At 55.2% G+C, this 24,172-nt stretch overlaps 2 protein-coding genes across 25 annotated transcripts in view; both read right to left on the bottom strand.

The window, feature by feature from the left end:
- Window positions 1-2,243: 2,243 nt before the first annotated feature.
- Window positions 2,244-5,865, bottom strand: ZBTB9 (zinc finger and BTB domain containing 9). 2 transcript variants are annotated; one of them, XM_005603517.4, is made up of 2 exons: window positions 4,995-5,865; window positions 2,244-4,707 (listed from the first exon to the last, which is right to left on the bottom strand). In XM_005603517.4, exon 2 carries the CDS (start codon window positions 4,636-4,638, stop codon window positions 3,253-3,255), a length of 1,386 nt encoding a protein of 461 aa, XP_005603574.1. In that variant the 5' UTR covers window positions 4,639-4,707; window positions 4,995-5,865; the 3' UTR covers window positions 2,244-3,252. The 2 variants fall into 2 exon arrangements, with proteins under 2 accessions (XP_005603574.1, NP_001244056.1); NM_001257127.1 differs by lacking the exon at window positions 4,995-5,865 and having other exon boundaries at window positions 3,253-4,638.
- SYNGAP1 (synaptic Ras GTPase activating protein 1) overlaps window positions 5,865-24,172 on the bottom strand; it is a 33,635-nt gene continuing 15,327 nt past the window's right edge. For 7 of the 23 annotated variants that reach the window (XM_023624717.2, XM_023624715.2, XM_023624723.2 and 4 more), the window contains 14 exons: window positions 23,048-23,201; window positions 22,723-22,821; window positions 20,608-21,234; window positions 20,329-20,473; window positions 19,946-20,090; window positions 18,237-18,473; window positions 17,910-18,111; window positions 17,524-17,702; window positions 16,856-16,897; window positions 15,386-16,460; window positions 14,811-14,984; window positions 12,675-12,886; window positions 11,534-11,624; window positions 5,865-7,801 (listed from right to left, as the gene is read on the bottom strand). In XM_023624717.2, coding sequence (XP_023480485.1) covers window positions 7,655-7,801; window positions 11,534-11,624; window positions 12,675-12,886; window positions 14,811-14,984; window positions 15,386-16,460; window positions 16,856-16,897; window positions 17,524-17,702; window positions 17,910-18,111; window positions 18,237-18,473; window positions 19,946-20,090; window positions 20,329-20,473; window positions 20,608-21,234; window positions 22,723-22,821; window positions 23,048-23,201 — 3,529 coding nt within the window. In that variant the 3' untranslated portion in view covers window positions 5,865-7,654. Of the gene's footprint in view, window positions 7,802-8,469; window positions 8,588-10,594; window positions 10,675-11,533; window positions 11,638-12,674; window positions 12,887-14,810; window positions 14,985-15,385; window positions 16,461-16,855; window positions 16,898-17,523; window positions 17,703-17,909; window positions 18,112-18,236; window positions 18,474-19,945; window positions 20,091-20,328; window positions 20,474-20,607; window positions 21,235-22,722; window positions 22,822-23,047; window positions 23,202-24,172 lie in introns of all 23 variants that reach the window. The other 16 variants (XM_023624720.2, XM_070244454.1, XM_070244453.1 and 13 more) reach the window with 13 other exon arrangements.

Below are 24,172 nucleotides of genomic sequence, written 5' to 3'. Positions count from 1 at the left end.
CTTAAAAAGCAAAGGCCCTGGGAAGGGGGCCAGCCTTGGACAGTAGGAGGGACACCTTTTTGACTATAAGGAGGAAAGGACAGAGGCAGAGAGGTACATGTTTAAGTTTGTTTAAACTCAAATCTTTCATCATGAAACTTATTTTCTGTATAATACCCAGTAACTTAAAAAAAGAAAACCTCTAACATGGTGTGTTTTTTTTAAAGATCTGCACCTGAGCTAACATCGCTTGCCAATCTTTTTTTTTCCCTCTTCTTTCTTCTTCTCCCCAAAGCCTCCCATACTTCGTGTATATTCTAGTTGTGACTGCCTCTGGTTGTGGCATGTGGGACGCTGCCTCAGCGTGGTCTGATGAGCGGTGCTGGGTCCGTGCCCAGGATCTGAACCAGCGAAACCCCGGGCCGCTGAAGCAGAGCGTGTGGACTTAACCACTTGGTCATGGGCTGGCCCCTGACACGATGTTTTTTTTTTTTTTAAAGATTTTATTTTTCCTTTTTCTCCCCAAAGCCCCCCGGTACATAGTTGTATATTCTTCGTTGTGGGTCCTTCCAGTTGTGGCATGTGGGACGCTGCCTCAGCGTGGTTTGATGAGCAGTGCCATGTCCGCGCCCAGGATTCGAACCAACGAAACACTGGGCCGGCTGCAGCGGAGCGCGGGAACTTAACCACTCGACCACGGGGCCAGCCCCTGACACGATGTTTTAATAGGTATTATAGATGTAGTAATGAAGTGCTGTGGGGATTAAGGAGAGAGGAGAAGCAATTCTGCCTTAAGTTCAGCGGGCACAGATGGAAGTTGGGCAGGTTCAACGTTTCTTGAACACCTATTAAGTGCCAGGTATATCTGAGGCTTTAAGGATCCCAAGATGGGCAACACGTGGAGATTGTCTGGGGTGGGCCTCTGTTGCTGTGGGCTGGCCAGCACCCATTCCCCACTCTTCTGTCCCAGGACTTCAATTTCCCCTTGAGGATTCCATGTCTACTTTTTTGCCTTAATGGAACATATGACCAAGGTGCTCTGGCCAGAGGGCGGACTGAGGCTGAGTTCTCTCCCAGAAAATTTCATCTTGAGATGAGTGACACAAGAAATAAAAACGACTGGGTCATCATCCCAAAATATACGACCTGAAAAGATCCCTTAAGAGTTCCTGCTTCCTGGAGCCCTGAGCTGACCTGGGCCTTGTCCTTCCAAAGGCTGGTCCTTCAGCTCTTCCTTCCGTTCCAGGAGCCACCCCACATCCTTCTACAGAGTCTTGTTTTGATAAGGTTAGTCAGAGCCAGCTTCCATTGCTTGCAAACAAAGGATCCTGGCCAATGGATACAGCCACCTACAGAACGTGTGCCAAAGAATGGCAGGGGGGTAGGCTTTTAGTAGATCCAAGATTGGCAGTCCCCTCTGACCCCTTTCCCAATGTGTTCTCAGTCCCTACCATGGGGATGGTACCATGGCATGGCTCTTTAGAGAGGCTGACACATCCCAGCTAGAATCCACCTTCTCAACCATAAAGTCACACTTTTCAGCCCCTTCTGGGTGCCAGAACTAACAACTTTTGAGGAACATGCTTTGGGGAAGGCTATCACTCCTGGCCCTGTAGTTGTGACTTCAATGCATGTTTCCACATCAGTTCAGCCACCCACACCCACTGCCATACTCTGGCATGTGGAGTCCTTTGTGAAACTTCTGCTGACCTATAATAGGTCTTTGCTGGGCTTCCTTTGTGCCACTACAGTAGCTTGTCCTGCCCACTACCATGGACTTATCACACCACATCATCATTACTTGTCTAGCTTTGGTAGTAGCTGTGAAATCTTTGAGGGCAGAATGTAAGTGAGGGTCCAGTACAAGGCTTTGCATTAAATGTTTGTAGAACAGACCAAACGTTACACATAATACACGAAGCCAGGGAGTATTACAGGTAAAGGTCAGCGGAACCAATCCCTTTAAAAAAAAAGACAGAGAACCAGTTAAAGGTACCTATCACCTTCCCCCTCCAACACATACACACAAAAAGTGACAGTTGACTCTGAAAGATAAGGTAACACACCAGAGGTTACTCATTGGCAGGTCAGGGCCTAGAATCCGGCCCACTGAAGTCCCGGACAGTGTTCTCTGCATGGTGTGAAACTATCCCACTCTCCCCCCATCAACATGGCCCAGCTGCATACAGATCGCATCCAAGTCTTCGCAATTCTGTTCTCAGGTCGTCTCTCCCACATAAATTACTCCTCAGTCCACTGTCAGCTTGGGTTTCAGGACAAAGTTTATTTGAAGAAATTAAGTAACCTGTGACAAACTCCCCATCCCAATATCTACCCTTCTACCTCTCAACCAAGGGGCTGTCCTGTGTGGGTGGGGGGAGGGGGAGGGGGTGTTGTCCCACTGCACAGTTACTCTCCACCCTTCAGCACGCCCCATCTCAGCCCTGAGTCCCTGTGACCAAGGCCACTTTTTCAGAGCAGTGGTGTTGCCCTGAGAGCATTTCAGGTCAGTTGTCATCTCCTGAGTTCACTGGTCACATTCCAATCACTATGATCAACACGAGTGATGACTGGTGGTCAAAGGTAGACAAGAGGCACCGGCTGCCGAGGGCACACTCTCTACTCAGGAGGGCGCTCGGAATGACACGTGGAATGCTTGATTTGTTAACGTGCTCAACTACAACATAAAAAATACAGGTGCTGGGAAGGTACCTACTGTAAGAAAGCAAGTTATGATCTGAGGGATGTCTGGAAAGATATAACATAAGAAGGTACATAAAGAGAACTCTGTTCGCATCATCTCAGCAGTGATGAGGGGGCGGCAACCTTAGAGCTTGGTCTCTAAATTACTCAAACTCTGAGTCAAACGTATCTCGAGATGGAGACCAGCTCCTTGACCTCCTCGTGGACACTGAATCAAACACTGATGATCATGTCTTTTTCTTCTAACTCTTCTCTCATCAAATAAACTTCTAACCTGAAATCAGGTTTCCTGTATGAAAAGAAGGTCTATTATGGGCAAGTGATCAATTTACATATAGCCTATAAACCACTTTCCTGTAGGATTATTAGTAAAAACCTTGGGTGAGACGAGAAATCTGAATTTCCAGATCTGTGAGGTTGAGGCCCACACCCAAGAAAAAGAGGTCTACAACGTATCTATTCTCTTGGCCTGATTACAAGATCGAGCATGGAGGTGTGTGGGAGTGAGGGTAAGACTCCGTCAGCAACAGTGGCGCTCTCGGACTGGAAGTTAGTATTTGGCTTCCGCAGTCATTCGTAAGTCCAGTGAGCAGTGGCCCAGCCCTGGCCCTTGCACAGGTCCTGGTGGCGAAGGAAATAGGCATGGACTCGGAACTGACGGCCACAGTGGGGACAGGCATGCAGGGCTCCTGCATGGGTCTTCATATGCTCTGTCAGATGGTGCTTCAGCTTGAAGCGCTTGTTGCAGATGCCACAGCCAAAGGGTCGAAGGCTGAAGGTCAGCATGATGTGCCGGTCACGCTTCGGCTTCACTGCAAACCGCTTCCCACACAAGCAACCAAAGCGTTTCCCATCGGCAGGGGGTGCCCCTCCAAGCTTCACAGGCCCGTGCACAGCCTGCCCTGCTCCTCCAGGTCCCCCACTTCCTGACACGATTTCATTCCCGTGAAGATCCACTGGTTTCCCTGACGAGCCCGCTCCTCCAGACGCTGCCCCTGCTCCTGACGGCAGCAAGAACGCTAGCTCTCCATTCCCCTCTGAGTCCCCTCCAGCAAACACTTTGGTCTCCTCCTCTGCTGCTCCAGACTGAGTTCCACCTCCTGATTTCTCCTCCTTAGGCTCAAAGGGCTCCTGCTTAATGTAGAAGATTTTGAGAGGCCGTGCAGTCTGAGGGGCAGGAGGCTCAAGTGGTGCACTCTCCCCCTCTGGAAGCCTGCGGGGAGTAGAGGACACGGGCAGTGGCTGGGATCCATGAGGGCGAGGAAAATCCCCTGACGCTCTCTGAGATTGAGGAGTCTGAGAGGGTGCTGCTGACCCCTGGTCCTCCTCCTCCTCTTCCTCAATTTGAATCTGTAACACATCTTCCAGTTCACTCCCCTCCCCTCCAACAAGACTCTGTGTAGAAGTGGACGACTGCACCTCGGTCTGGAAAGAGGAAGAGCTTATGCACCAGCCTCCTGGAGAGGATGTGGTGGAAAGAAGCGTGTGGCAAGCGGTCGATCCAGGGGTTGAAAGTCCGCCACCTGAGGTTTCTAGGTCTCTAAGAATCTCTGAGCACTGATCTACTACTTGCCACATCTGGAGCCCACTGGCCACAAGGAGGTGAGCAGGGAGAGCATCCAGCGGCAGGCGGAGGCGCCCTGAATAAATGAGCTGGAGCAGCCCCTCGAAAGCATCCGCTTCAATGACGCTGGGCAGAGTGAGCCGTGGCGCGTCCCTCAGAAGCAGTTTGTCATGGAAGTAAGGAGAGGCCGCGGCCAACACGGCTTTGTGAGCCCTAAGTTCCCGGCCCTGCACCAGGAGGGACACGTCGCAGAACTTTCCCTCGAGCCTGTGGCGGTTCAGGGCTTCCAGCAGCAACGAGCTGTGCTGAGGGAACTCGATCTGGATCGTCCGTGGGGCTGGGCTGAAGTTCGGGGAGGGGGCTACGGGAGGCAAGGGCGTCGAGGTATCCATGGCCTCCTCGGAAAGAGAGCCTCCGGAGGATCGAGCACAGGAGACGAGGGGCCGGGGCAAGACTGAAGGCTGCGGAGGAAACAGATGGGGTCACAGAAGCTCCGGCTAAGAGGGACCAGGTCTCCTCGCACTCCACCCGCCTCCCCCACCCCCCGGCACGCGGAAACTGTTCGGCCAGCGGTGGTTTCTGCCGATCGGTCCCGCGCACTCCTCCACCGAGAAAACAAAAACTGCCCACAAGACACCAACCGGGGTTTCACTTCCAGGACCGCGGAGGACGAAGCGCTTCAGCCACGAGCCTGAGCTCGCCGGCCCTGACCGACCCAGCCCGCTGCCACGACCCCGCCAGTACTCACCCGGCAGACCCCGAACGCCTCCACAGCTGCCGCGCTGTCCTGGGCCGGAAGCCGCCGCCTCCTCGCCGGACGCCGACGCCGGGCGCGGTGGGCGGGGCCAGGGCCGCAGCCAATCGGAGGGCGGCGGCCTACAAGCCTCGTGTTGATTGGCTGCGCGGGTGAGGGGGCGGTGCTGGCAAGAGGCCGCGGGCCCCCGCGGCGCCGCGTGGGGTGGTCGTCCCTGCGGGAGTGGGGAGGGCGGCTCTGGAGAGCGCAGCCCGGACGGAGTCAGTGACGCGGGAGTCACCGCGGCGAGTAAACGTAGCGCCCGTCCCCCGGTAGGTGCCGAAAGAACGAGATTAAGTGGGCACCTGCTGTGTGGGCTAGGCGTTGTCCACAGCACCCTGTGTCCTCCCCCCGCCCCGCGAGGTAGGTGTTGCCATCTCGTTTCCTCGGGGGACACCGAGTCTGGCGAGTGGTCGGCCTGCGACTGGAACCAGGTTCTTTCCTCCATTCCGCACGGGAGCATTTTAACCAGCAATTAAACCAACCCTATTTCTAGGTAATTTCTTTTGTTGTTAAGATACATATAAATATACTTGGAATCTTTTATCAGATGCTGGTGCTTGCTTCTTGACTCTTTTCTCCCTCGGGTTAAGTGGAGCAGTGGTGAGGGAAGAGCTAGACTGGGTACGTTTGGCCACTGCAAAACCCCTGGTCAAAAACGGAGTGAATCTCCTGACTGGGTCGGGGAGAGAGATTCTAGGGGGAGACTATGGCATCACGCAGGGATATAGTTTCTCCCAGGCTGTCAGCCTCCTCTCAAAAGGCAGATCCTATCACCCTGCTGGTCTCCCTGGAGATCCCAGCCTAGGAAAGTCAGCACAGCGATAAAAGAACAATCTCCGTTTATTAAACATGATTTTTCTGTTTCACCACACACTCCAGAAAAAAAGGAAATGGGGCTGGGAGTGGAGAAAAAGGGACAGTGAGGGGGGATAGAGAAGGCTGGGAGTGGGGTGGGGTGGGGAGGGAGAACGAGAAAACAAAATAAAACAGGTAGGAAGAGCATCTCCCTACCCTTAGGGGGGTGGGAGAGAGGGAAGCGTGGAGGGGAGGGGGCCAGGAAGCTCTGTACAGAGGGGTTGCCCCCAGCCCCCACACACACACCCCGGATATGTACAGTACAAATCCCAGATAATTACAACAGCCAAAGAAGAGAGGAGGGAGGGGGTTCAGGGGTAGGGTCTGGGGTTGGGAAAGCAAGGAAAGGGCACAGGGATAAAATATCACATATTTACAACTTTTATATAAGTATAAACTTGGCCCCGGCTGGGTGTATGTGTGTAGGGGAATGGGACTGAAGGGGAACTGTCCATACAAAAGAAAGAAGGGTGGAGTCTGGGAACAGAGTCTCAATACCAAACGCAAGAAGGGATGAGGGGGCAAGGCTGGGTAGGGGACAGCAGTCAGGGAAGAGGGGGTGCCAAGGAGGGGCTTCACCCCTCCCATGACCTACCCACCCCAAACCCCATCCATCCTACCTCCCCTATCCCGCCAGAGAGCTATATACAGAGAAACACCGAAAAATTGTGGAGCTGGCGGGAGGGAAGGAGGGAGGTGGAGGGAGATTGGGGAGGGGGGGAGGATGAGAGGGAAGCCCAGCCCTGTCCTGCCTCCCCCCAGGGGGACAGAGTCATGGAAGGGGGCCCCCAACACCCCCCCCCTCCAACACAGGTCCCCCCACCCTGGGGGAGAGAGACATGGCTTTTCCTAGAGTAAGTTCCCCCCTCCCCCTGGGAGTAGAGACCAAGAAGAGAGAGGGGAGGGGCAGGGGGGACTGTATGTGTTAGGGTAGGGCAGATCAACTAGTCTGTCCTCCCCAACATACACACCCTCCTAAACCCTAACCCTTCACCCTAACCTCAATTCCACCCCACCCAACACACTGGGGGAGGGGGGGGCATAAGCCCCCTCACCCCGCTCTGGGACCAGCCAAGAGCAGATCAGGTGTGGGAGGAAGGGGAGACAACTCCCATTCCCCCCTTGCCGCCCCCTCCCTGCCCCGGTGGCCCCTCCACCCCATCTGGGTTCTGGGTGGGGAGGGAGTAAATTTAAGAGTGGTAGGAGGAGAAGGAGTTTGTGCGTGCTGAGCCCCCCCAGACGCTCCTGAGAAATCAAGGGGTAATAGGGCCCCCTCACCCGGGGTCCCCTCCCCATAACAAGGGGGACAGGGGAGGCCAAAATGGGGCGGTGGAGGGGAGTTAGATTGTCAGCTCTGGTTACTGCTAAAAAATCACCCTGAAGTTGAAAGTTTGGAGGTGCCGCACCCCCAGGGTGGGGGCAAGGGTCTGTCCCCCAGTGCTCAGGGGAACGATGAGGCAGAGGATGGGGATAGCACCCCGGAGTGAAGGGGTCTGTGTGGGGTAGGTGGTGTCCTGGGGCAAGGGTCCCTGGGGGTCACAGGGGGCAGCACCCCAACAGGAAGGAAAAGGGGGCAGCTAAGGGTCCCCACTCTCCCTCCTGGAAATGGTGCGGTGGGGGTGGGGGATTGGTGCCCCCCAAGGAGGCATTTAGGGAGGCAATCCCGCTGTCCCTCGGCGACCTCCAGTCCTGGTGGTTGGTGCTGTTCCAGGGTGGGGTGCATGGGGAGGGGAAGAAGGTCTGTGATGCTGGGTGGGCTAGTGGTCTGCGGTGTTTCGGAACTCGCCGTTCTCGGTGATCTGCAGCCGGGGTGGGGGGGGCGGGGCTGGGGGGGCCAGGCCGTTCCAAGGTGGGGCCAGCGTCACACGCGGGTTTGTTGGACCCAAGGGGGGAAGCTGCCTCTCCTGCAAGACACCAAAGAGGAGAGCGCGGACTTATTGAGACGCTTCGCGGGGGCCTGGGTGCCAGTCCCCTAGTAGTGGCCTCCCCCATAACCAGCCCCCTCCATAAACCATGTCCACCCACTTCCCCGGAAGCACCCTTCCCCCATCCTCCTCTTGTATCTCTCACCTGCAGTAGAAGTTACATCTTCTGGGATCAGAGAGAGGAGAATCTCACCCCAGACTCCTAACAGGGGCCTTCCTTCAACCCAGGGAGTCACTCACACCAGGAAACCAGTTCAAAAGAAGCAAGTTCCCACCTCACCCCCAACCTCACCCTTGTTATTTTGCCCTGCCCAGCCCACCCTCCTCTTGGAACCCCTCTCAGCCCACCTCCAATCCAAGGTAGGAGCTTTGTGTTGAGGGAACAAGGGGAGGCAGTACAGCAAAACCTCATTAATCCAAACCCCCGTGGATTTGGAAATTTTTCATAATTTGAACAAAAACTGGGCTTGAGTTTTCCTTTATCTATGAAGAAAGGGTGTGCTAAGCAAATTAATAGTGGAAATGTGCCTGTGGGAGGGAATAGTTAAGCTGTACTAGAAAACAGACTTTTCAATCCTATCTGTTCATTAACGCATGCTCCCTGAGGGCCTGGAGTGGAAAAGCCTTGTTCATCGAGTTCTACTTACTGTATATATTTTGAAGACATGCATTTCATTAAATAGACACTGTCATTCACTTTTGTCACTTATTCAGAGTGGCCATCTTCTCAAATATAACATTCCAAATTAGAGAGGTTTAACTGTACTGGGGGGGGAAAGGAAGGGGATTCAGGGAGGTGATGTGGGAAGGTACAAATACTGTGGGAGGGCTGCCTCATGCTAACAGCAGAGGCAGAAACGACCAGGAGCTTCTGCAGAGACACAGCATGCCCCAATCTCTGCATCCCCAGGAAGCAGAAACGCTTCATTCCTTTCCACCCCCACATTCCTTTCAGTCCCTCTCCCTGGGCTCCCACTTAGAGAGCCAGGGGTACCAGACCCTACTCCCACCCCTGGGCCTATTCTGTCACCCCCTACCGCTCCTGGACCAACTCCTGGCTCCTGCCCTCAGCTCTGGCTTCTGTTCCTCTGCTGGGAGAGGAGAAGAAAGCCATCTGTACTACACTTCTGGTCGCTCACTTGGCTTTTTAAAATAGAGGTACCAAATTAATTTTTAAATTAATGGCTGAGTTGCAGAGGGACCAGTACCTAAAAGTGGTTTAGAAAAAGTGTCCAAATTTATTTCCTGGGCCACAGGGCATTTAGGCCTGGGCAACCTAGTTATGTGTGACCATAGCTCTAAAGGAAACAAACATGTTCCAAGTAGAGGCTCCCAAACCAGCTCTCCCTTCCCAACCACAGAGCCCACCTCTCAGAAGGTCACCAAAACCCCGGTCTTAAGCAGAGCTGCCCTCTTAGCTTGCTGAGCATATCCCACACTCCACAAGTCAGCAAAAGAGGAAACTGCGTGTGGTGGGGGATCCTGAGTGTGGCAGGAGGGCAGGGACAGGAAACCTCAGATTCCCTTCCCTCTGCTTGTCTGCTGGTGACAGCACATAGGCATGCCCCCTACACCCCCATGGACCCAAATTTAGAAAGTAGATAAATTAGGGTGCCATTATTCATTTTACAAAAGAAGTCACTGCAGGAGTCCTTTAAATGGTGAGGTCCCCTGGTGCCTTTTAGCATCTGCTTACAGATCACTAACTACTTTGACAGAGAGGCTGGCCAGGCAGAGTTAAAATTACAGTGTGAGGAGCCACTGCCCACTGCAGATCAATCCCACAGAAAATAAAGCAACTCAGAAATGATGTCGGTGGCTGACAGGTTCCCATTTACTGGCTTTTTAGGTAGGATTATGTGTCCGGCAAGGCCACTGGGTGGTGGGAGAGGGGGAGTGAGTGGCATTCACAACCCCAGGATGTGAGCTCTGACAAGAAGAAAGATTTATTTAACATGCGGTCCCTGGCATCTCTGCCTGGGAATCAACATGGCTCCTGAGCCCATGATGTTACTTAGGAAGACGCCTCACCCCACTGCCAACTCCCACGCCACATGGGCCAGTCCACGTCCTAACATCTGTCAAGGCTCCTTTCTTGCTCCTTGCTTTACTCACCCTGCCTACTGTCCCAACATCTGAACAGCATTCCTTCCAGGGCCCTGCAAAGTCTCCGTGAGTTACCTACCCACTCTTAGTTCTCACCCAGTGGGGCCGACTAGGAGCCCCTGATGCCTTCTACCTCATAGATGTAAGGGAGGAGGAAGAGAAACAGGTGGGGGTGGAAGGAGGAGGGGCAGAGAACCAAGGTTAGGGAAGGAAGGGAACCCCCAACCTACCTGCTGCAGTCAGTACAGCCCCTCTAGCCAGGGTCCCCCAACCCATCATCACCGCCACCCCTTTAACAAACCCCACCCCCAACATCCCAACCCCCAAGGACGCTCTGGTGAAATGGGGGGTGACAGACATACACTGGAGAGGTAGAGGAGGAGGACTGAGTCAGGAGGAGGCTGGGGAGGGCGTGTAGGAAGGGAGTGTGATCTGGGGATGCGCTGGGGCTGGGCCTGTCTAGGGGTGAGTGCTTGGCGCTGGAAAGGTATCACTAAGAGTGCGGGGAGGCAGCGGGAAGGGCTCTCTTGGGGCAGTGCCTTGGGAGGTGGGTCTGTGCGGGAGGTGTCAGGACGGTAGGGTCTGTGGAGGATGTCGGGTGTGGAGGGCAGCAGTGAGGGGGGAGAGGCTCTGGAGAGTCGGAGGGGAGTGGGCTTCATGACCAACCTGCAGTGGTCCGGAGTCACCTCCCCCTGTGTCCTCCGCCCGTGGTCAAAGCGGAACCAGGAGAATTACCTGATGAGGAGCTGCAGGGGGAGAGAGTGGGGTCATGGGGTCAGGAGCCTTGGTGGTGGTGGTGGGGAAGCCTGGCGGTCAGAGCAGAGGAAGGAGGAGCATGGGAGGGAAAGTGAGCAGAATTTGGAGACAGCAAGGGGTAAGGGCACAGGAGGGAGGTCCTGAAAGCTGGCTGGTGAGAAGAGAAGGAGGGCAGCAGAGAGCTGGAAAGCCAGTCAGGTGTGAGGACCAGAGGGAGAGAGACCAAAGGAGGCTAGACTTAAACACTGAGGGAAAGGAGAGCCTGCGGGGGAGGCCTTCAAGATCTGAAGAGTCAGGAACAGGAAGCTCTGCGGGAGCTGCCAAGGAGTCAGGAAAACTGGGGAGCCAAGAGAACAGAGGTGATGGGGACCCCAACTCCCCAGGGCACCGTCCAGAGCCTGGGGAAACTAGAACTCATACTGCCCTGTGCTCTGTTCTAGCAAAGTGCAGCCTCCAGCCCTCCCAGCCCAAGAAGAGCTCAGAGGAAGCTGAACTCCGACTTGAACAGGAGCAGGCACAGAAGGGGCAGGGGACCCGGGAACTGGATAGGGTCTAGGGGCAGAGAGACTGAGGTTCTGGAAGAGATCCTGAGACGCAGACAGGAGTGGGAAAGACAGGGTGGGAAGGCACGGGGGTGGGGCTGACGCTGCCAGGAGTGACAAAGGCACAGACGATGGGATGAAGATGGGGTCACTGAGGGGCTGCCAGGAGCAGCCAGTGGACAAACGGAAGACAGTGGGAGAGACAGATGGCGATGGGGCTGGGCTGGCTGGTGCAGTGAGTGCACGAAGGACAGTGGGATGGATGGGGATGGGACACGGAGAAGATAAATGACATTGTAATTTCCACCTGAGCGTCGAGCAGCCTCTTCTTGGGTTCAGGCAGCGGCTCAGCCATGGCGGGGTGGTCCCGGCGCAGCTCCTCCTCCACCAGCATCAGCCTGAAGGGACGGGCTTCAGTGGGGTTAGTGGCGGGCACGGGCTCGGAACCTGCCCATGTAACTTCTGATCTCAGGGAACCCCTGCACCTCTCTGGAAAAGCCTCAGGCATCCTTCTCCCCTCTCCCTCAGTCCCTCTCCACCCAAAAGACTCCATTACTCACCTTCTTCTCAGGGTCCCTCACATCTCCCTGCTAAGGACAGCTTTCTGGGCCTCAGAGCGCTCTACCACCCAGACCCCCCCGGCCCTCCACCCTCCATTCAGGCCAGTGCCCCCCCACAGACCTTCTGTGGCTGAAGACCTGACACCTCGCCCAAGAGGGATCTCTGCAATCACTATTATTCCCAGCGTCTCCCTGCCTTTGATAGAGATTCTCAAGGTGATTTCTCATAAAGGATATGAAGGAGAGCAGTCGTTTTCAAAAAAAGTTTCAAGTCAAGCCTTTTTCTTCTAATTAATTGTACTCAAAAATACTTTTAGACTGGATCGAAATGGAGCTGGCTCTGGTTGGAGTGGGGCCCGGGGTCCTGCCCAGTCCTCAAGATAACTGACCCCCTTGCTTGGCAGAGCAACTGAAAGCGTGCACAGGCTTTATGAAACAGGGGTTACTTATTTTCTAACGGAACACCTTTCCAAGGCTGGAGAGGGAGGGTCTGGCCAGGATGGGGATGGTCAGGAGCTCCTCTGGCTAGGCACCCCTGCCTAGGTTTGGGGGAACATCCCAGGCTGGGTTGAGAATAACCAGTGAGTAGTCCCAGCCTAGGCTGGGTGCAGACACACAGTGATGGCTGGACACTAACAGGCACATTTTCCAAGGGCTTCAGAAGTTAGTCTATCAGGAGCGAGGTCAGAGTTGGTAAATGGACATTTAGTGCACTAAGCAAGAGGTTTCTCCCTTCTGGTGGTGGGTAAGCGGTGGCACCCGTGGGAGTAGGATGGTGGGTTTTCCTCACGGCGTCCTGAGTTGGGGGCTGGCAGCTGGAGGGGGAGCTCCCTGGGTCTCCTCAGCCTCAGGTTCTCCCTTGCTACCCCTCCCCGGGCCGCTCCTCACCTGCCAATGATGCTCTTGATCTGCGAGTCCTTCTCCACCTGCTGCTGCCTCAGCCTCTTCTCGCTCTGCTCTAGCCGGGCCTGATACTGCATCAGGATTTTACTGGTCTGTTCTTCCTGGGACAGCAGCCTCCGCTCATACTCTTCCAGCTTCCGGTTAGACATGTGCAGCCGCTCCTTCAGTGAGTGGATCTCCTCCTCGTACTCCTTCACCTGCCCGCCGGGCACACGACCCCGCACTGTGAGGGGCGCCTTGCCCTGAGCCCACCACCCAGCCTCCCTCCCTGCCTGCCAGGCACAGCCACTGCCTTGCGCGGGATATCCCAGCTGCCTTCTCCAGCCTGTCCCCTGCCTGTTGATCATACACACGCTCGCTTTTGAGAAGGCCCTTCCATGGAGCTGAGGCTCCCTCAAGATGGAGCGAGGTGATAGACCCCTACACCCCGAGAGGTATATACATGTCCTCACCTGTGTGTCTGGACACATGAGGACCCACACGGGAACCTAGGGAGACTCACGGACACACCTTGAGTGACTGTACCCCAAAATTAAAGCTAAGGTGATTCCTCAGCCCCAACCCAGGCCCCAGAGCACACTGGGGAGACCAGGAGGAAAAGACGTTGGCTAGGGAGAGGAAAGGCTCTGTCCTGGGGACACGGCATCTGGGCTTCAAGTGAGTCCAGGCTGAGAATCCAGCACTGCCCCTCTGTGGATAACGACCCTGAATACGGGGGCTGGGAGGGCTCAGAAGACTCATTTTATCTGCCCTGTTAGCTCTAGAGTTGAGAGCTGTGCCAACCAATCCAACACAGTAGCCATTAGCTACTTAAATATGGCTACTTAAAATTTAAATAAAACTGGGGCCGACCTGGTGGCATAGTGGTTAAGTTCACATGCTCCGCTTTGGCTGCCAGGGGTTCACCAGTTTGGATCCTGGACACAGACCTACACACTGCTCATCAAGTCATGCTATGGCAGCATCTCACATAGAAGAACTAGAAGGACTTACAGCTAGGATATACAGCTATATACTGGGGCTTTGAGGAGAAAAAAAAAAGGAAGATTGACAACAGATGTTAGCTCAGAGCCAATCTTCCTCACCAAAATAAATAAATAAAACTAAAAATTCAGTTAATTGTACCAGCCACATGTGGCCAGTGGCTACCGTACTGGTCAGTGCAGATTAGAGAACATTGCCATCACTGCAGAAAGTTCTACTGGACAGTACTAGTCTACAGCCTTCCTCAACAAGGACTCCTCATCTGAAGCACAGAACAGAATAAATGATCTGAGAGGCCTTTCTCATTCTCCAAAGAGGGTACATACATAACCAACCCCATTCTAGACATAAAGGATGTTAATTCATTACCTACGATGGCTCCGTTGGAGCATCAAGGCTTAATTCTCATGGAATTTGCTGGACCAAACCCATCTAATCAGTCCCCAAATTTTCCTATGCTCAAAGACCACTTCCCCCAGGAAACCTCTCTGCTCCCCCAAACTGGAGTCATTACATTCTTCACATATAACCTAATCTTGCTGCCACCCTCTTCTTCAGGGTCCTGGGAGCAACGGCTTCCCTAAGGAACTTTCTGCTAAGTTATCTGTGTGTGCCCCAGCACTCTTGCTGTCTTTTGCTCTGGTCCACCACCAGCTGAGAGTCTGGATGGTCTTTCCACACCTGGGTCAATACATACCACATCCCAACACCGACCCTCTGTCACCAATGCCCATGGGACAGTGACTGGGTAAGCATAATGCAACCCCTCTGCCCCTGCCCAATTTATCAGCTCACACTGCTGGTAAAATAACTTTCCTTTCCCGAGCAGTCCTGAGAGCCAGGGCTTCCGTTCTCCCTGGGGAAGAACATGGAGGTAAACCTGAGATAGAACATGTTTTCCCCACGTGGTCTACGATGTGTATAACCCACAAAATAGAGTTGAAATTGGCTTTTCAACAGACTGATTATATCTGGTCTCCCCTAATAGACTGAAGGCTTCTCAAGAGAGGGGAGCAGGTCTTTGTCTTTTCTTTCCATCATAACTACCTGACCCTGGATGCCTCCCTTGGCAATGACTAGAGGCCTCCCCAGTGGGGAAAGGGCAAGGTGGGCATGGGGCTGGTGGGGCCAGCGTACCCTGTCCAGCCGGCTCTCATCCATCGACTTTGAGTACTCCTTCAGCTTGTACTCTTCCCGCTCAATGTGGGCACTCTCGATGTCAGCTGACAGGTGAGGCATATTGGAGACCCAGGCCACCGTCCGCTCGGAGGCTGGCATCGTGGGGTTCAGCGTGGATGGCGTCTGAGAGTGCTGGGATGAGGCAAGGTGGGGGCAGAGAGAGGGAAGGTGGGAGAAGGCAGGGTGCACTGAGAGGGAGAGCACTGCCAGAAGAGCTGACAGTCCCCACCCTGTTCCCCTGCTCTGGCACTGGTCACCTCGGGAATGCTATGTGCGTTATTTATCATGTCTCCCCTCTGAACGTGAGCTCCGTGAGGGCAGGGATTTGTGTCTGTTGTTCACTGCCGAATCCACAGTGCCAGACAGCACATGGCACAGAGCGGGCACTCTATACACATTTGTTTAATGAATGAAAGGAGGTGAGAAAACTGTGAGGAACTTCACACCACAGACTATTCTACCCCCACTTCTCCAACCCATTTCCTTCCCTCCCTGCTCTTCACCCATCCGGCCTTCCTCCCACCCTCACCTACCTGCTTGGTGATGGAGGGCTTGAGCCCCCCACCCCCTCCGCCACCGCTGCCCCCGCTGCCCCCAATGCTGCCCTCCTTGCTGAGGCTCTGTTGCCGTGGACGGGCAGGGCCGTAACTCGGCTCCGGTGACTGCAATAGATTCCCGCTGGATGGCCGGGGTTTCTGGGCAGCGCTGACTGTCAACTGCTGAGACTTGCCCCTCTGCAATGGAGGCGGCTGGCCCCCGCCACCCCCACCACTGCCCCCACCACCACTCCCACCTCCAGGCCCTGAGGGGGCGGGCCTCTGGGGACCAATGGTGATCTGGGGAGGGGACAGCATGTGCTGCAGGTTGTCCTGGAGTGAGAGCTGCCGACGGGTGAAGTCAGTGCCAGAGGGTCCAAACTCATCACTGTAGCTGTGGCTGTGAAGGATGGAAGCAGCGGGGGGCTTGGGGACCCCTGAGGAGAGGTCCTCACTCTTGCTATAGCCATGGAATGGGGCGAAGGTGTCTCCTGGGGGCTCTCCACCTCGGTGGTGGTGGTGGTGGTGATGGTGGTGATGGGAGGAAGGTGGGCCGTGGCCAGCACCCGCTCCGTGGCCTCCTGGGGGGCCTGGCCCATCAGCAGCCATATGGAAGAGAGGGTTCTGGAAGGAGAGGGGGATGCGCAGTTGCTGGGCAGGGACACCGTCCGTGGTGACGCCCATCTGGCTGAGGCGCATGCCAGCCGCAGTGATGGACGAGCCACTCCCCTGGGAGAGGCGCCCAGCAGGTGCAGGCCGCAGCCCCAGGGCCGCTGTCAGGGAGGCCTGGCTCGAGTGCAGCAGGTCCCCAACAGCCGCCAGATTGGACACACTGCTGCTGTTGAGGCGGCCGCCAGGCCCATCGCCCTGCAGATCCAGCATGGAGACACTCTTGTTGACACTCAGCATCTTCTGCTCTGGCTCTGTGATGTCCGAGCTGCTCGTGCAGTATGCTGGCGAGGAGCGGGCCAGAGGCGGACGGCTGACATAGAACAGGTCTTTCCCCCCACCAGGAGGCGGTGGGGGTGGCTTTTCCTTGGTTGGGGAGGGGAGGCGAGCCATGTCCATAGAGCTGTGGGAAGGGAAGGGGGCACACAAGCAGGAGGTAAGACCAAGGCTGCTGGTGATGCAGCCTGCTGTGGTCTGGCACAGGCCTCGGGGTGCAAAGTGGGACCTGCAGGGAAGGGCTGAGAGCTGGCGGCAGCAGCTCTGGAGAGGGCAGGCAGGGAGGATGGGAGGGGACATGTGGGCAGAAGGCAAGGACAAGGCCCCGCCAGGAAGGGAGGGAGGCCTAGAGGAGGGGAGATGTGGGCAGCAGGAGCGGGGATGAGGGGCAGGTCTGGGCAGATATGGAGGAGATGAGGGTGCATGGAGGAGAAGAGGAGAGTTCGAGGAAGGTGAAGGCCATTGGAGTGGGAGAGGGGGAGCAGACAGGAGAGGAGGGCTGGGGAGGGGAGAGCCCCTCACCTGTTGAGGCCTCGAGCCATGAAGGACTGAAGGTCGATGGAGCTGGAGAGAGATGGAAAGAGGGGCGAGCACAGAGAGAGAAGGAGAGCAGTGGGCAGAAGACATGGGCGAATGGAAGGGGAGGTGGGAATGGTGGAATGGGTATGGCATCATGGAGGGCGAGATGGCAGAGGAACAAGCAGGGCGGTCATCAAACAGTGAGCAGCAGCTGAGGCCCGTCGCCGTTGCATCGGAACGTATGCTGTGGCTCGGGAGGCCCACTAGGGTCTTGGTGTTACTTCTCTAGTGCTGGATCATGGCGAGGTCTGTGGGGTTCTAGTGGGAGGCTGGGGGTGGTGCCTATTTACCAGCTAGTACAGAGATATTTGCATGTTTTGACACCACATTGTTGATCCAGCATGCACTGGCTGAACCTCAGCTCTGGGACAGCCAGACCCCTACGCTTACAACAAGCTGGAGCTAGAGGAGCCTCCACACTTCTCGGGCTCCCTCTGGCTTTAAAGGACTCTCAGCCTAACCACTGACTGTACCTGTCCCCTTACCATTTTCTCTGAGAACCTGCTGTTTTTCCCTTTCTTTCAAGCCCTAGAATGATGTCTAGTGAAGTGCATCCAGAACAGAAAAGGAGGGGTTTCTGGGGCACAAGGGTGGGGGTCTCAGGTGCTCACCTGTTGAGGTCCCGCATCATGTAGCCCTGCATCTCGGCTGACGGACCCCGCAGCACCACAGGCTGAGGCCGGGGCCGCTCGCTCTGGCGGCTTGGCTGCCTTTGGATGTTGGGGTTCCTCAGAGCTGTGCTGATGTCATTGAGGAGCCGGGGCAGCGGGCCCAGCTTCAGGAGGGCTTCCTGGAAGGGTGAGGCTGTTACCTGGGGGCTACGTGACCAGCTCTAAGAGGGCCTCAGAGAGTGCAGGCGGAGGGTGTCTGAGCTGGGGGAGTGGTGGTGATACGTCGGAGGACAGGGCAGGGAGAAAAATGTATGGAGGGGGTGGTCCCTCAGGCCACAGGAGCCTCTGGAGACATCTGGGGATGGGGCAAAGGGGCATCTGCTGACCTTGCTGAGCTGGGGTAGCACCTCCCAGAGCAAGGCATGCAGTGTGGAGAGCTCTCGGCCCAAGTCGATGTAACCCTCAAAGCTGCTGCTGTTGGTCAGCGTGTCCAGGTTGGAGATCTCGTACAGGAACTGCTGCATGGAACCCCACTCCAGCTCCAGAAACTCATTCATGAATCCCAGAAAGTCCTCCTTTGAGGTAAACCTGGCCAAGGCATCCAGAAGGCAGAGGTCACACACGCAGAAGGCCTCACACCCACCCCGGTCTTAGGGTCTCTGAGGACTCAGGAGACCCTTCCTGCCCACCCCCAGCCCTGAAGCTTCCCTCACTTGGAAAAGTTGGCCAGGTTCTGGATGACCTTGGCGATGAGGGTGAGGGTTCGTGAGGTCTGCTCATCTGGGTACTCCTGCATGAGCCCAAAGAGACTGGGCGACATAATGGCTGGGCAGAGGAAGCGCAGGAAGAGTGAGGCGCTGATCAGCCTGTCAGCGATGTCCTCCCGGCCCCGCTCTGCGCAGCGCAGTCGCCAAGATGCAAACACCTCCTTCAGCTCCCTCGGGAACACGCTGGGGGGAAGGGGTGGGGAGACAGAGAGAGAGAGAAAGAAAGAGAGAGACTGGGACTGAGCCCCAGAGACCCTCAGCTTCCAGGGAACATGCTGAGGGGGGTGGCAGGAGGTGAGGGTGTAGAAACAGGTGAGAGAGACAGGGAGGGAGGGACTGCAGGAAGACAGGAGGCTGCTGGAAGGAGAGGGCTATGGCAGAGGAAACAGACAGATTAGGGAGAGAGAAATGGAGGGGGAGAGAAGGGGACGGGAGAGAGACACGCGGGAGAGAGACGGAGGGTGTGTGAGAGAGACAAGGAGAGGAGGAGAAGAGAAACAGACACCAGGGAGAGACAGAGATGGGAGAGAGATGGTGGGTCACTTGAGGTACAGGGAGCTCGGACCCCCCAACTCTTCTGGATTCCAGGGAAATGGGGATGGAGGTGCCCCCGGCATGATCCCCAGTCCTTGGAATGGCTCAGAGCTCACTCTCCCCACCTCCCCATTCCACTTCAGTGTTCCATTGACACCGGAAACTCTGACTGGAGTAAGGCGGAGCTCACCATCGCCCCCACACCTCCAACTGGCTCCTCCTCCTGACTTCCCTGGTTCTGTCACTGAGGCCACAGGTCTCCTAAACACCAGCCTCATGACCTCAGCTCCCGCAGTCAGGTGAAAAAGCTCTTCCTCAGTGGCTCCTTACAGTAGCCCCTTCTCTACTTTCCTGTCACCATCCTGATTCAGGATCTGACTTCCATGCCTGACCCACGAACAAGAGCTTCCAACTAGCCTGGACTTCATTCTCCCGACTCGTCAACCCCCACCCCCCACTCTACTTAAGAATTAATCTTCTCAATCATGATACCTCTTGGCACCAGCACCATAGTGGCATCCCATGACCTAACAATGAACTCAGACTCCTGAACCTGGCAGCTGAGGCCCTCCAGATTCCCATTCTAATCCTCCTGTCCAGACATCTCTCCCTCCACTCTCCATTCTGAGCCATGTGCTCTGTTAAACCTGTTCTAACTGCTGTCCCCTGAAAGCTCCTAGGCCTTCTCACCTCTATGCATGTGTGTGTCCCACAGCCTTCTCCTGGAATGTCTTCTTTGCCCACCATATCCATGTATCAGAACCTGACCCAGTCTTCACAGCCCAGCCCAGGGGCACCTCCTCCACAAAGACTTCCCTGCTTATCACAATCAAAGCTCTGCCTTCTCTGACCTTATGTTGTATTGGAGGACCCTCCCTTGACATTTAACACATACTACAACTGTTCTGTGGCTTTTTGTACATCTAATTTGTCCCTCATTCTAGTGGAGGCCCTTTGAGGGCAGGGACGAGGCCTCATTCTTCTGTCTGCTCTACAGCACCCAGCACAATGCTTTGCCCATAACTGGTACTCAGTCCTCTTTGAGGATGGACAGATGGATGAACAGATGAACACACGACTCCCCCGACCCCGGCCCCCCAACCCAGCGCTCCCAGTCTCACCAATGGGAGTTGACCACCTTGCACAGGGCCAACTCACAGCACATTCGCAGGTTGGCCTGGTGCTCTGCCAGACTGGACGCCGTGCACTTGATGGGGTCCACCTCACAGTTCTCCTCAGACTCATACAGAGCACGGATGAATTCCCCTGGGGAGTCGGGGTGGGGGCAAAACCGGGTATCGTCACACTTTCCAAGGGCAGGGACAGGGACTGCCTGGGCTGGGGGAATCTTGGAATCATGCGGTTGGAGGCTGAGTCCGGGGACTCTGGGCTTGGAAGCATCAAGCTGAGGAAGGTGGATCTGGGGTCTGGACTAGCCGGGTTTAGGGTTGGGGTGGATCTCTGGTAGGTTTGCGAAGAAGAGGACCTGAGGGTGGGCCATTACCAATGGCATCCTTGAGGTATTTCTGACCAATCAGTCTCATGTACTCTTCTATGGCTTTAGTGGCGAGCGTGTTCTCGCGGAATATGAGGTGCTCCCGTTCCATGAACCGGTCCACCTCAGACATGGCCATGTCCGAAAGGAAGTCCTGGGGCCGAGGAAAATCCAAGGGTCAGCCTCTGTACAACCCAAGCTCATGAAGACAGAAGTGCCCTATGTTCACTGTCCCCTCACGCAAGTGCCCACTCCCAGGTCGCCTTTTCCTGAAGGCACAGCACTCACCTTGGCCTTGCCCGTACTCTGCAGGATGTGAACCAGTGCACTGGCAACCTCCTCCTTGCCCTTGACATTCAGGGCAGGCTCCAATACTGCACACAGCATCCGATAATGGTTGGTGACATACTCTGCAAACTCCTTATACAGCTCCATGGGCAGGATACTCATTGTCTGGTAACGTGCTTTCAGCCGCACAGCTGGGCAACCTCCTTTGCCCTTGCCCCCTGAGCCACCCCCTGAGCCCCCTCCCCCTCCTGAGCCCCCCATGCCCCCGGAGCCCCCGCTGCCTGTTGGCAGGGTTACAGGGTACCACTGCTCTGTGAAGTGGCGCCCAGCTAGGGTGGCCACGGGCACAGTCACCAGGCCGACATAGCCCGCCTTGTCCTTCTTGCGCTTTTTGTCTGAGTCACGGTAGAGATGCAGCCGCAGGGCACGGACCGCTGGCAGGTTGTTAAACTCAAAGTGCTCGCCCCAGAAGACGGTGTCCCCTGAGGCTGAGCGGGGCTTGGAGGTGGTGCGGGCATACAGCATGTCGTCCAGGCAGAGCTCACAGTAGTACCGCTTCTTAGGGGGCAACTCCCGGGCCTCTATGATCCACAGCTTCAACACATTGTCCACCCGGCGGCTGTTGTCCTGGCATGGTGGGGTGAGCACAGCGGATAAAGGGGAAGGGACAGAGAGACAGAGACACCAAAAGAGGAGAGCCAGTGAGAAAGTGAGACAGTCTATGAGACAGCAATCATAAGGCTGAGAAGGTGTGTACTGGATTGAATAGAGTACCCCCAAAATTCATGTCCACTTGGAACCTCTGAATGTGACCTTACTTAGAAATAGGGTCCTTGCAGATATACCTATATTAGGATGTGCTCATATTGGATTCGAGTGGGCCCCAAATCCAATGACTGGTGTCTATGGAGAGGGAGGTTTGGAGACAGAGACACACAGACGGAAGGTGGCCATGTGAAGGGGGAGGCAGAAACTGGACAGATGCAGCTACAGGTCAAGGAATGCCAAAGACTGCTGGCAACCATCAGAAGCTATCAAGAGGCAAGAAAGGATTCTCCTAGAGCTTCGGAGGGAGCAAAGCCCTGCCAACACCTTGGTTTTGGACTTGGAGTCTCCTGAACTGTGAGAGAATACAGTTCTGTTGTTTTAAGCAACCCAGTTTTTTGTAATTTGTTACAGCAGCCCCAGGAAACTACTACAGAAGGGTAGCTCATACATCAGACAACAGAAGCAGTACTGGGAAAGATTTTAAAAGCTAGAAAAACAAACCAAAAATATTAAGGTGGAATTTGAAGGGGACGGGGGGGACTCCTTCAAAGACAATCAGAAGTGAACTGCATAAATACAGGATGAGTGAGGCTATATAGTCAGTATGAAAAGGGCCTGAGGGGATACTACTGACCACAAGCTCATGGTGAGACTCTGATGACGCTGCAATGCAAAAGGGGCATGGTGTTTGGTGTCTGGAGCAAGGTGCATGAGTTAGATCGCATCCAGCGTCTTGGGTCTAGTTCTTTAAGAAAGACACTGAGAAACAAGGGGTCCCCCAAAGGAGGGTCACCAGGACTGTGAGCTCACTGGAAACTGGGATAGAGAGAAGAACTCACAGAACTAGGAGCATTTCTCCTGGGAAACAGAAGCCTTGGGAAGGACACAGACTCACAGAATTTCTGAGCCAAAGACACTGTAGAGAGCATCTCTTCCAACCTGACTCCCGCCAGTTTTACAGAGAGGAAACCGAGGTCTGGAGGCTGGGCCAGCCAACAACTCATGTGGCCTGCAGAAACGCTGCAAGCGGGGGCTGGGCGGCCGCCTGTCAGGTTCTTAGTGGGGCATTTCTGCCCGCAGGGAAGATGGGCCAGAGGACTTGCAGAGCCCCATCAACCCTGTAGTCTGTGATTTCTATGGTAGAGAAACAGATCATGAGGTGGAAAGAAACAACGGACTCAGAAAAAATGGAGGTCACCTCCTGCTCATCCAGGTCCCCTCCACCTTGTCCGCTCTTCCCCCAAGTCTCCCTTCCTTTAATTCCTCTTCCTCTCCAGGCTCTCAGCTTCCACTGTGGCTTGACCTTTGCCTTGCCCATGCTGTCTATGTCCCCTTTACTCCCAATACCTTGTTGGGTTTTACTGCCCGTTGTAGATTCTCGATCCATTTGTCCCTTTCGGCCGCAGAACGACAGGCAAAACATTTTGTTCCTGATGACGTTGTTACCTAGAGAGGGGTGTGGAGTTGAGACGGGGCCGCAGAGGGGAGCTGACTCCTAAGTACTGGAGACCCCACCACCATCTCCTCCTCCCTGGCCTATCCTCCTTTCTCCCAGCCCCAAAGGTTTCTGTTCTCTTGACATTCCCACCTGTGCCGCTTTCTCCAGGCCCCTCTGCCCTCACCTTCCCTCACCCCAGCCCTTCAGCCTTTCCCAGGTCACTAGATCCAGTACCTCAAAACAGAACTCCTGGCCCAGGATGGAGCTATGCACTGGCTTGATGATGGAATCTTCATCCAAGTTGAGCTCCAAGGCCTCAGCCGCACTGCTAGGACTCAGCAAGGACTCATGAGAGTGCGACTCCTTAAAGCTCTGCATCAGCCGGGCCCTGGCAGGCGGGAGGTTCAGGAGAGAGGATCAGGGCCCCACTCTGCTTACACACCCAGGGGCCTGCATCATCAGTCTGGCTGTAGGACGGAGACTTGGGGAAAGGGCCTCCTGAACCCCCATCCCACACGGACACAGACAGAAAGAAATCCAGCCTATCCTGGGGAAGGACATGAGGAATGTAAGAGAAATCAGAAACTTAAGAAACCCCCTCCCTCCAGTTCACACTTAAGGGGTTGTGAGGACTAGGGACACCTAGAAATATCTCAACCCAGAAATGGACCATGGCAGAAAAAAAAAGGGAACAAGTGGGCCTGGGACACTTCCAGGTGGGACTTCTAGGTGACCCCCCAAAACCAGAGCCTCAATACAAGGGAAAAAAAAAGTGCAAGTAAAAAAACAGAAGCACAAAGATGTCTGTCTGGGCCTGGCACACAGCTAGTGGCTAAAAAACATTTAGTGATTCAAAGAATGAATGAATGAGGTAAGAGGACAAGTTTTAGCAGAATCAAGGGGAAAAGTGAGAGAAAATCACAAGAAATAGGAGAAAGCTGTGGGCAGAAAAGGAAAATGAAGATGAGAAACTGAAAATGGGGACTGGGGAAAAAGAGGAGATAGGACAAGAAGCAGGAAAGAGGGAGGCAAGGACATGTGCAGAGAGACAGAGGATGGAGAAGATGAGGAGGGGCAACTGGAGAGATGGACGTAAGAAGAGAGATGGGGAACAGAGGGGATGAAACCCGGACAATCACTGCGGGAAGGCAGAAGGAAAGGAGCTGAGGGGAATGGAGGATGGGGGCACGGAACAGGAGGCACAGGAGAGTGAGGGCGATGGAGATGGCCTGGGGATGAAGAGTGGAGAGCCGTAGGGAAGCGGGAGGGGGAGCTCGGGTGTGGGAGCCTCCAAGAAGCTATTTATAGCAGCCCCGTCATCTCGGGCGTCAGCGCGACGCTCCCCCGGCCCCCCGCCCC

The sequence above is a fragment of the Equus caballus genome, chromosome 20 (genome assembly GCF_041296265.1).
Source record: "Equus caballus isolate H_3958 breed thoroughbred chromosome 20, TB-T2T, whole genome shotgun sequence".
Taxonomy (NCBI): domain Eukaryota; kingdom Metazoa; phylum Chordata; class Mammalia; order Perissodactyla; family Equidae; genus Equus; species Equus caballus.
The sequence above is the reverse complement of the archived record's forward strand: the minus strand, read 5'-3'. Positions and strand labels throughout refer to the sequence as shown.

Bases quoted from the DNA above. Each gene is read 5' to 3' on its own strand.
- ZBTB9 (XM_005603517.4), bottom strand. From the start codon at position 4,638: ATGGATACCTCGACGCCCTTGCCTCCCGTAGCCCCCTCCCCGAACTTC.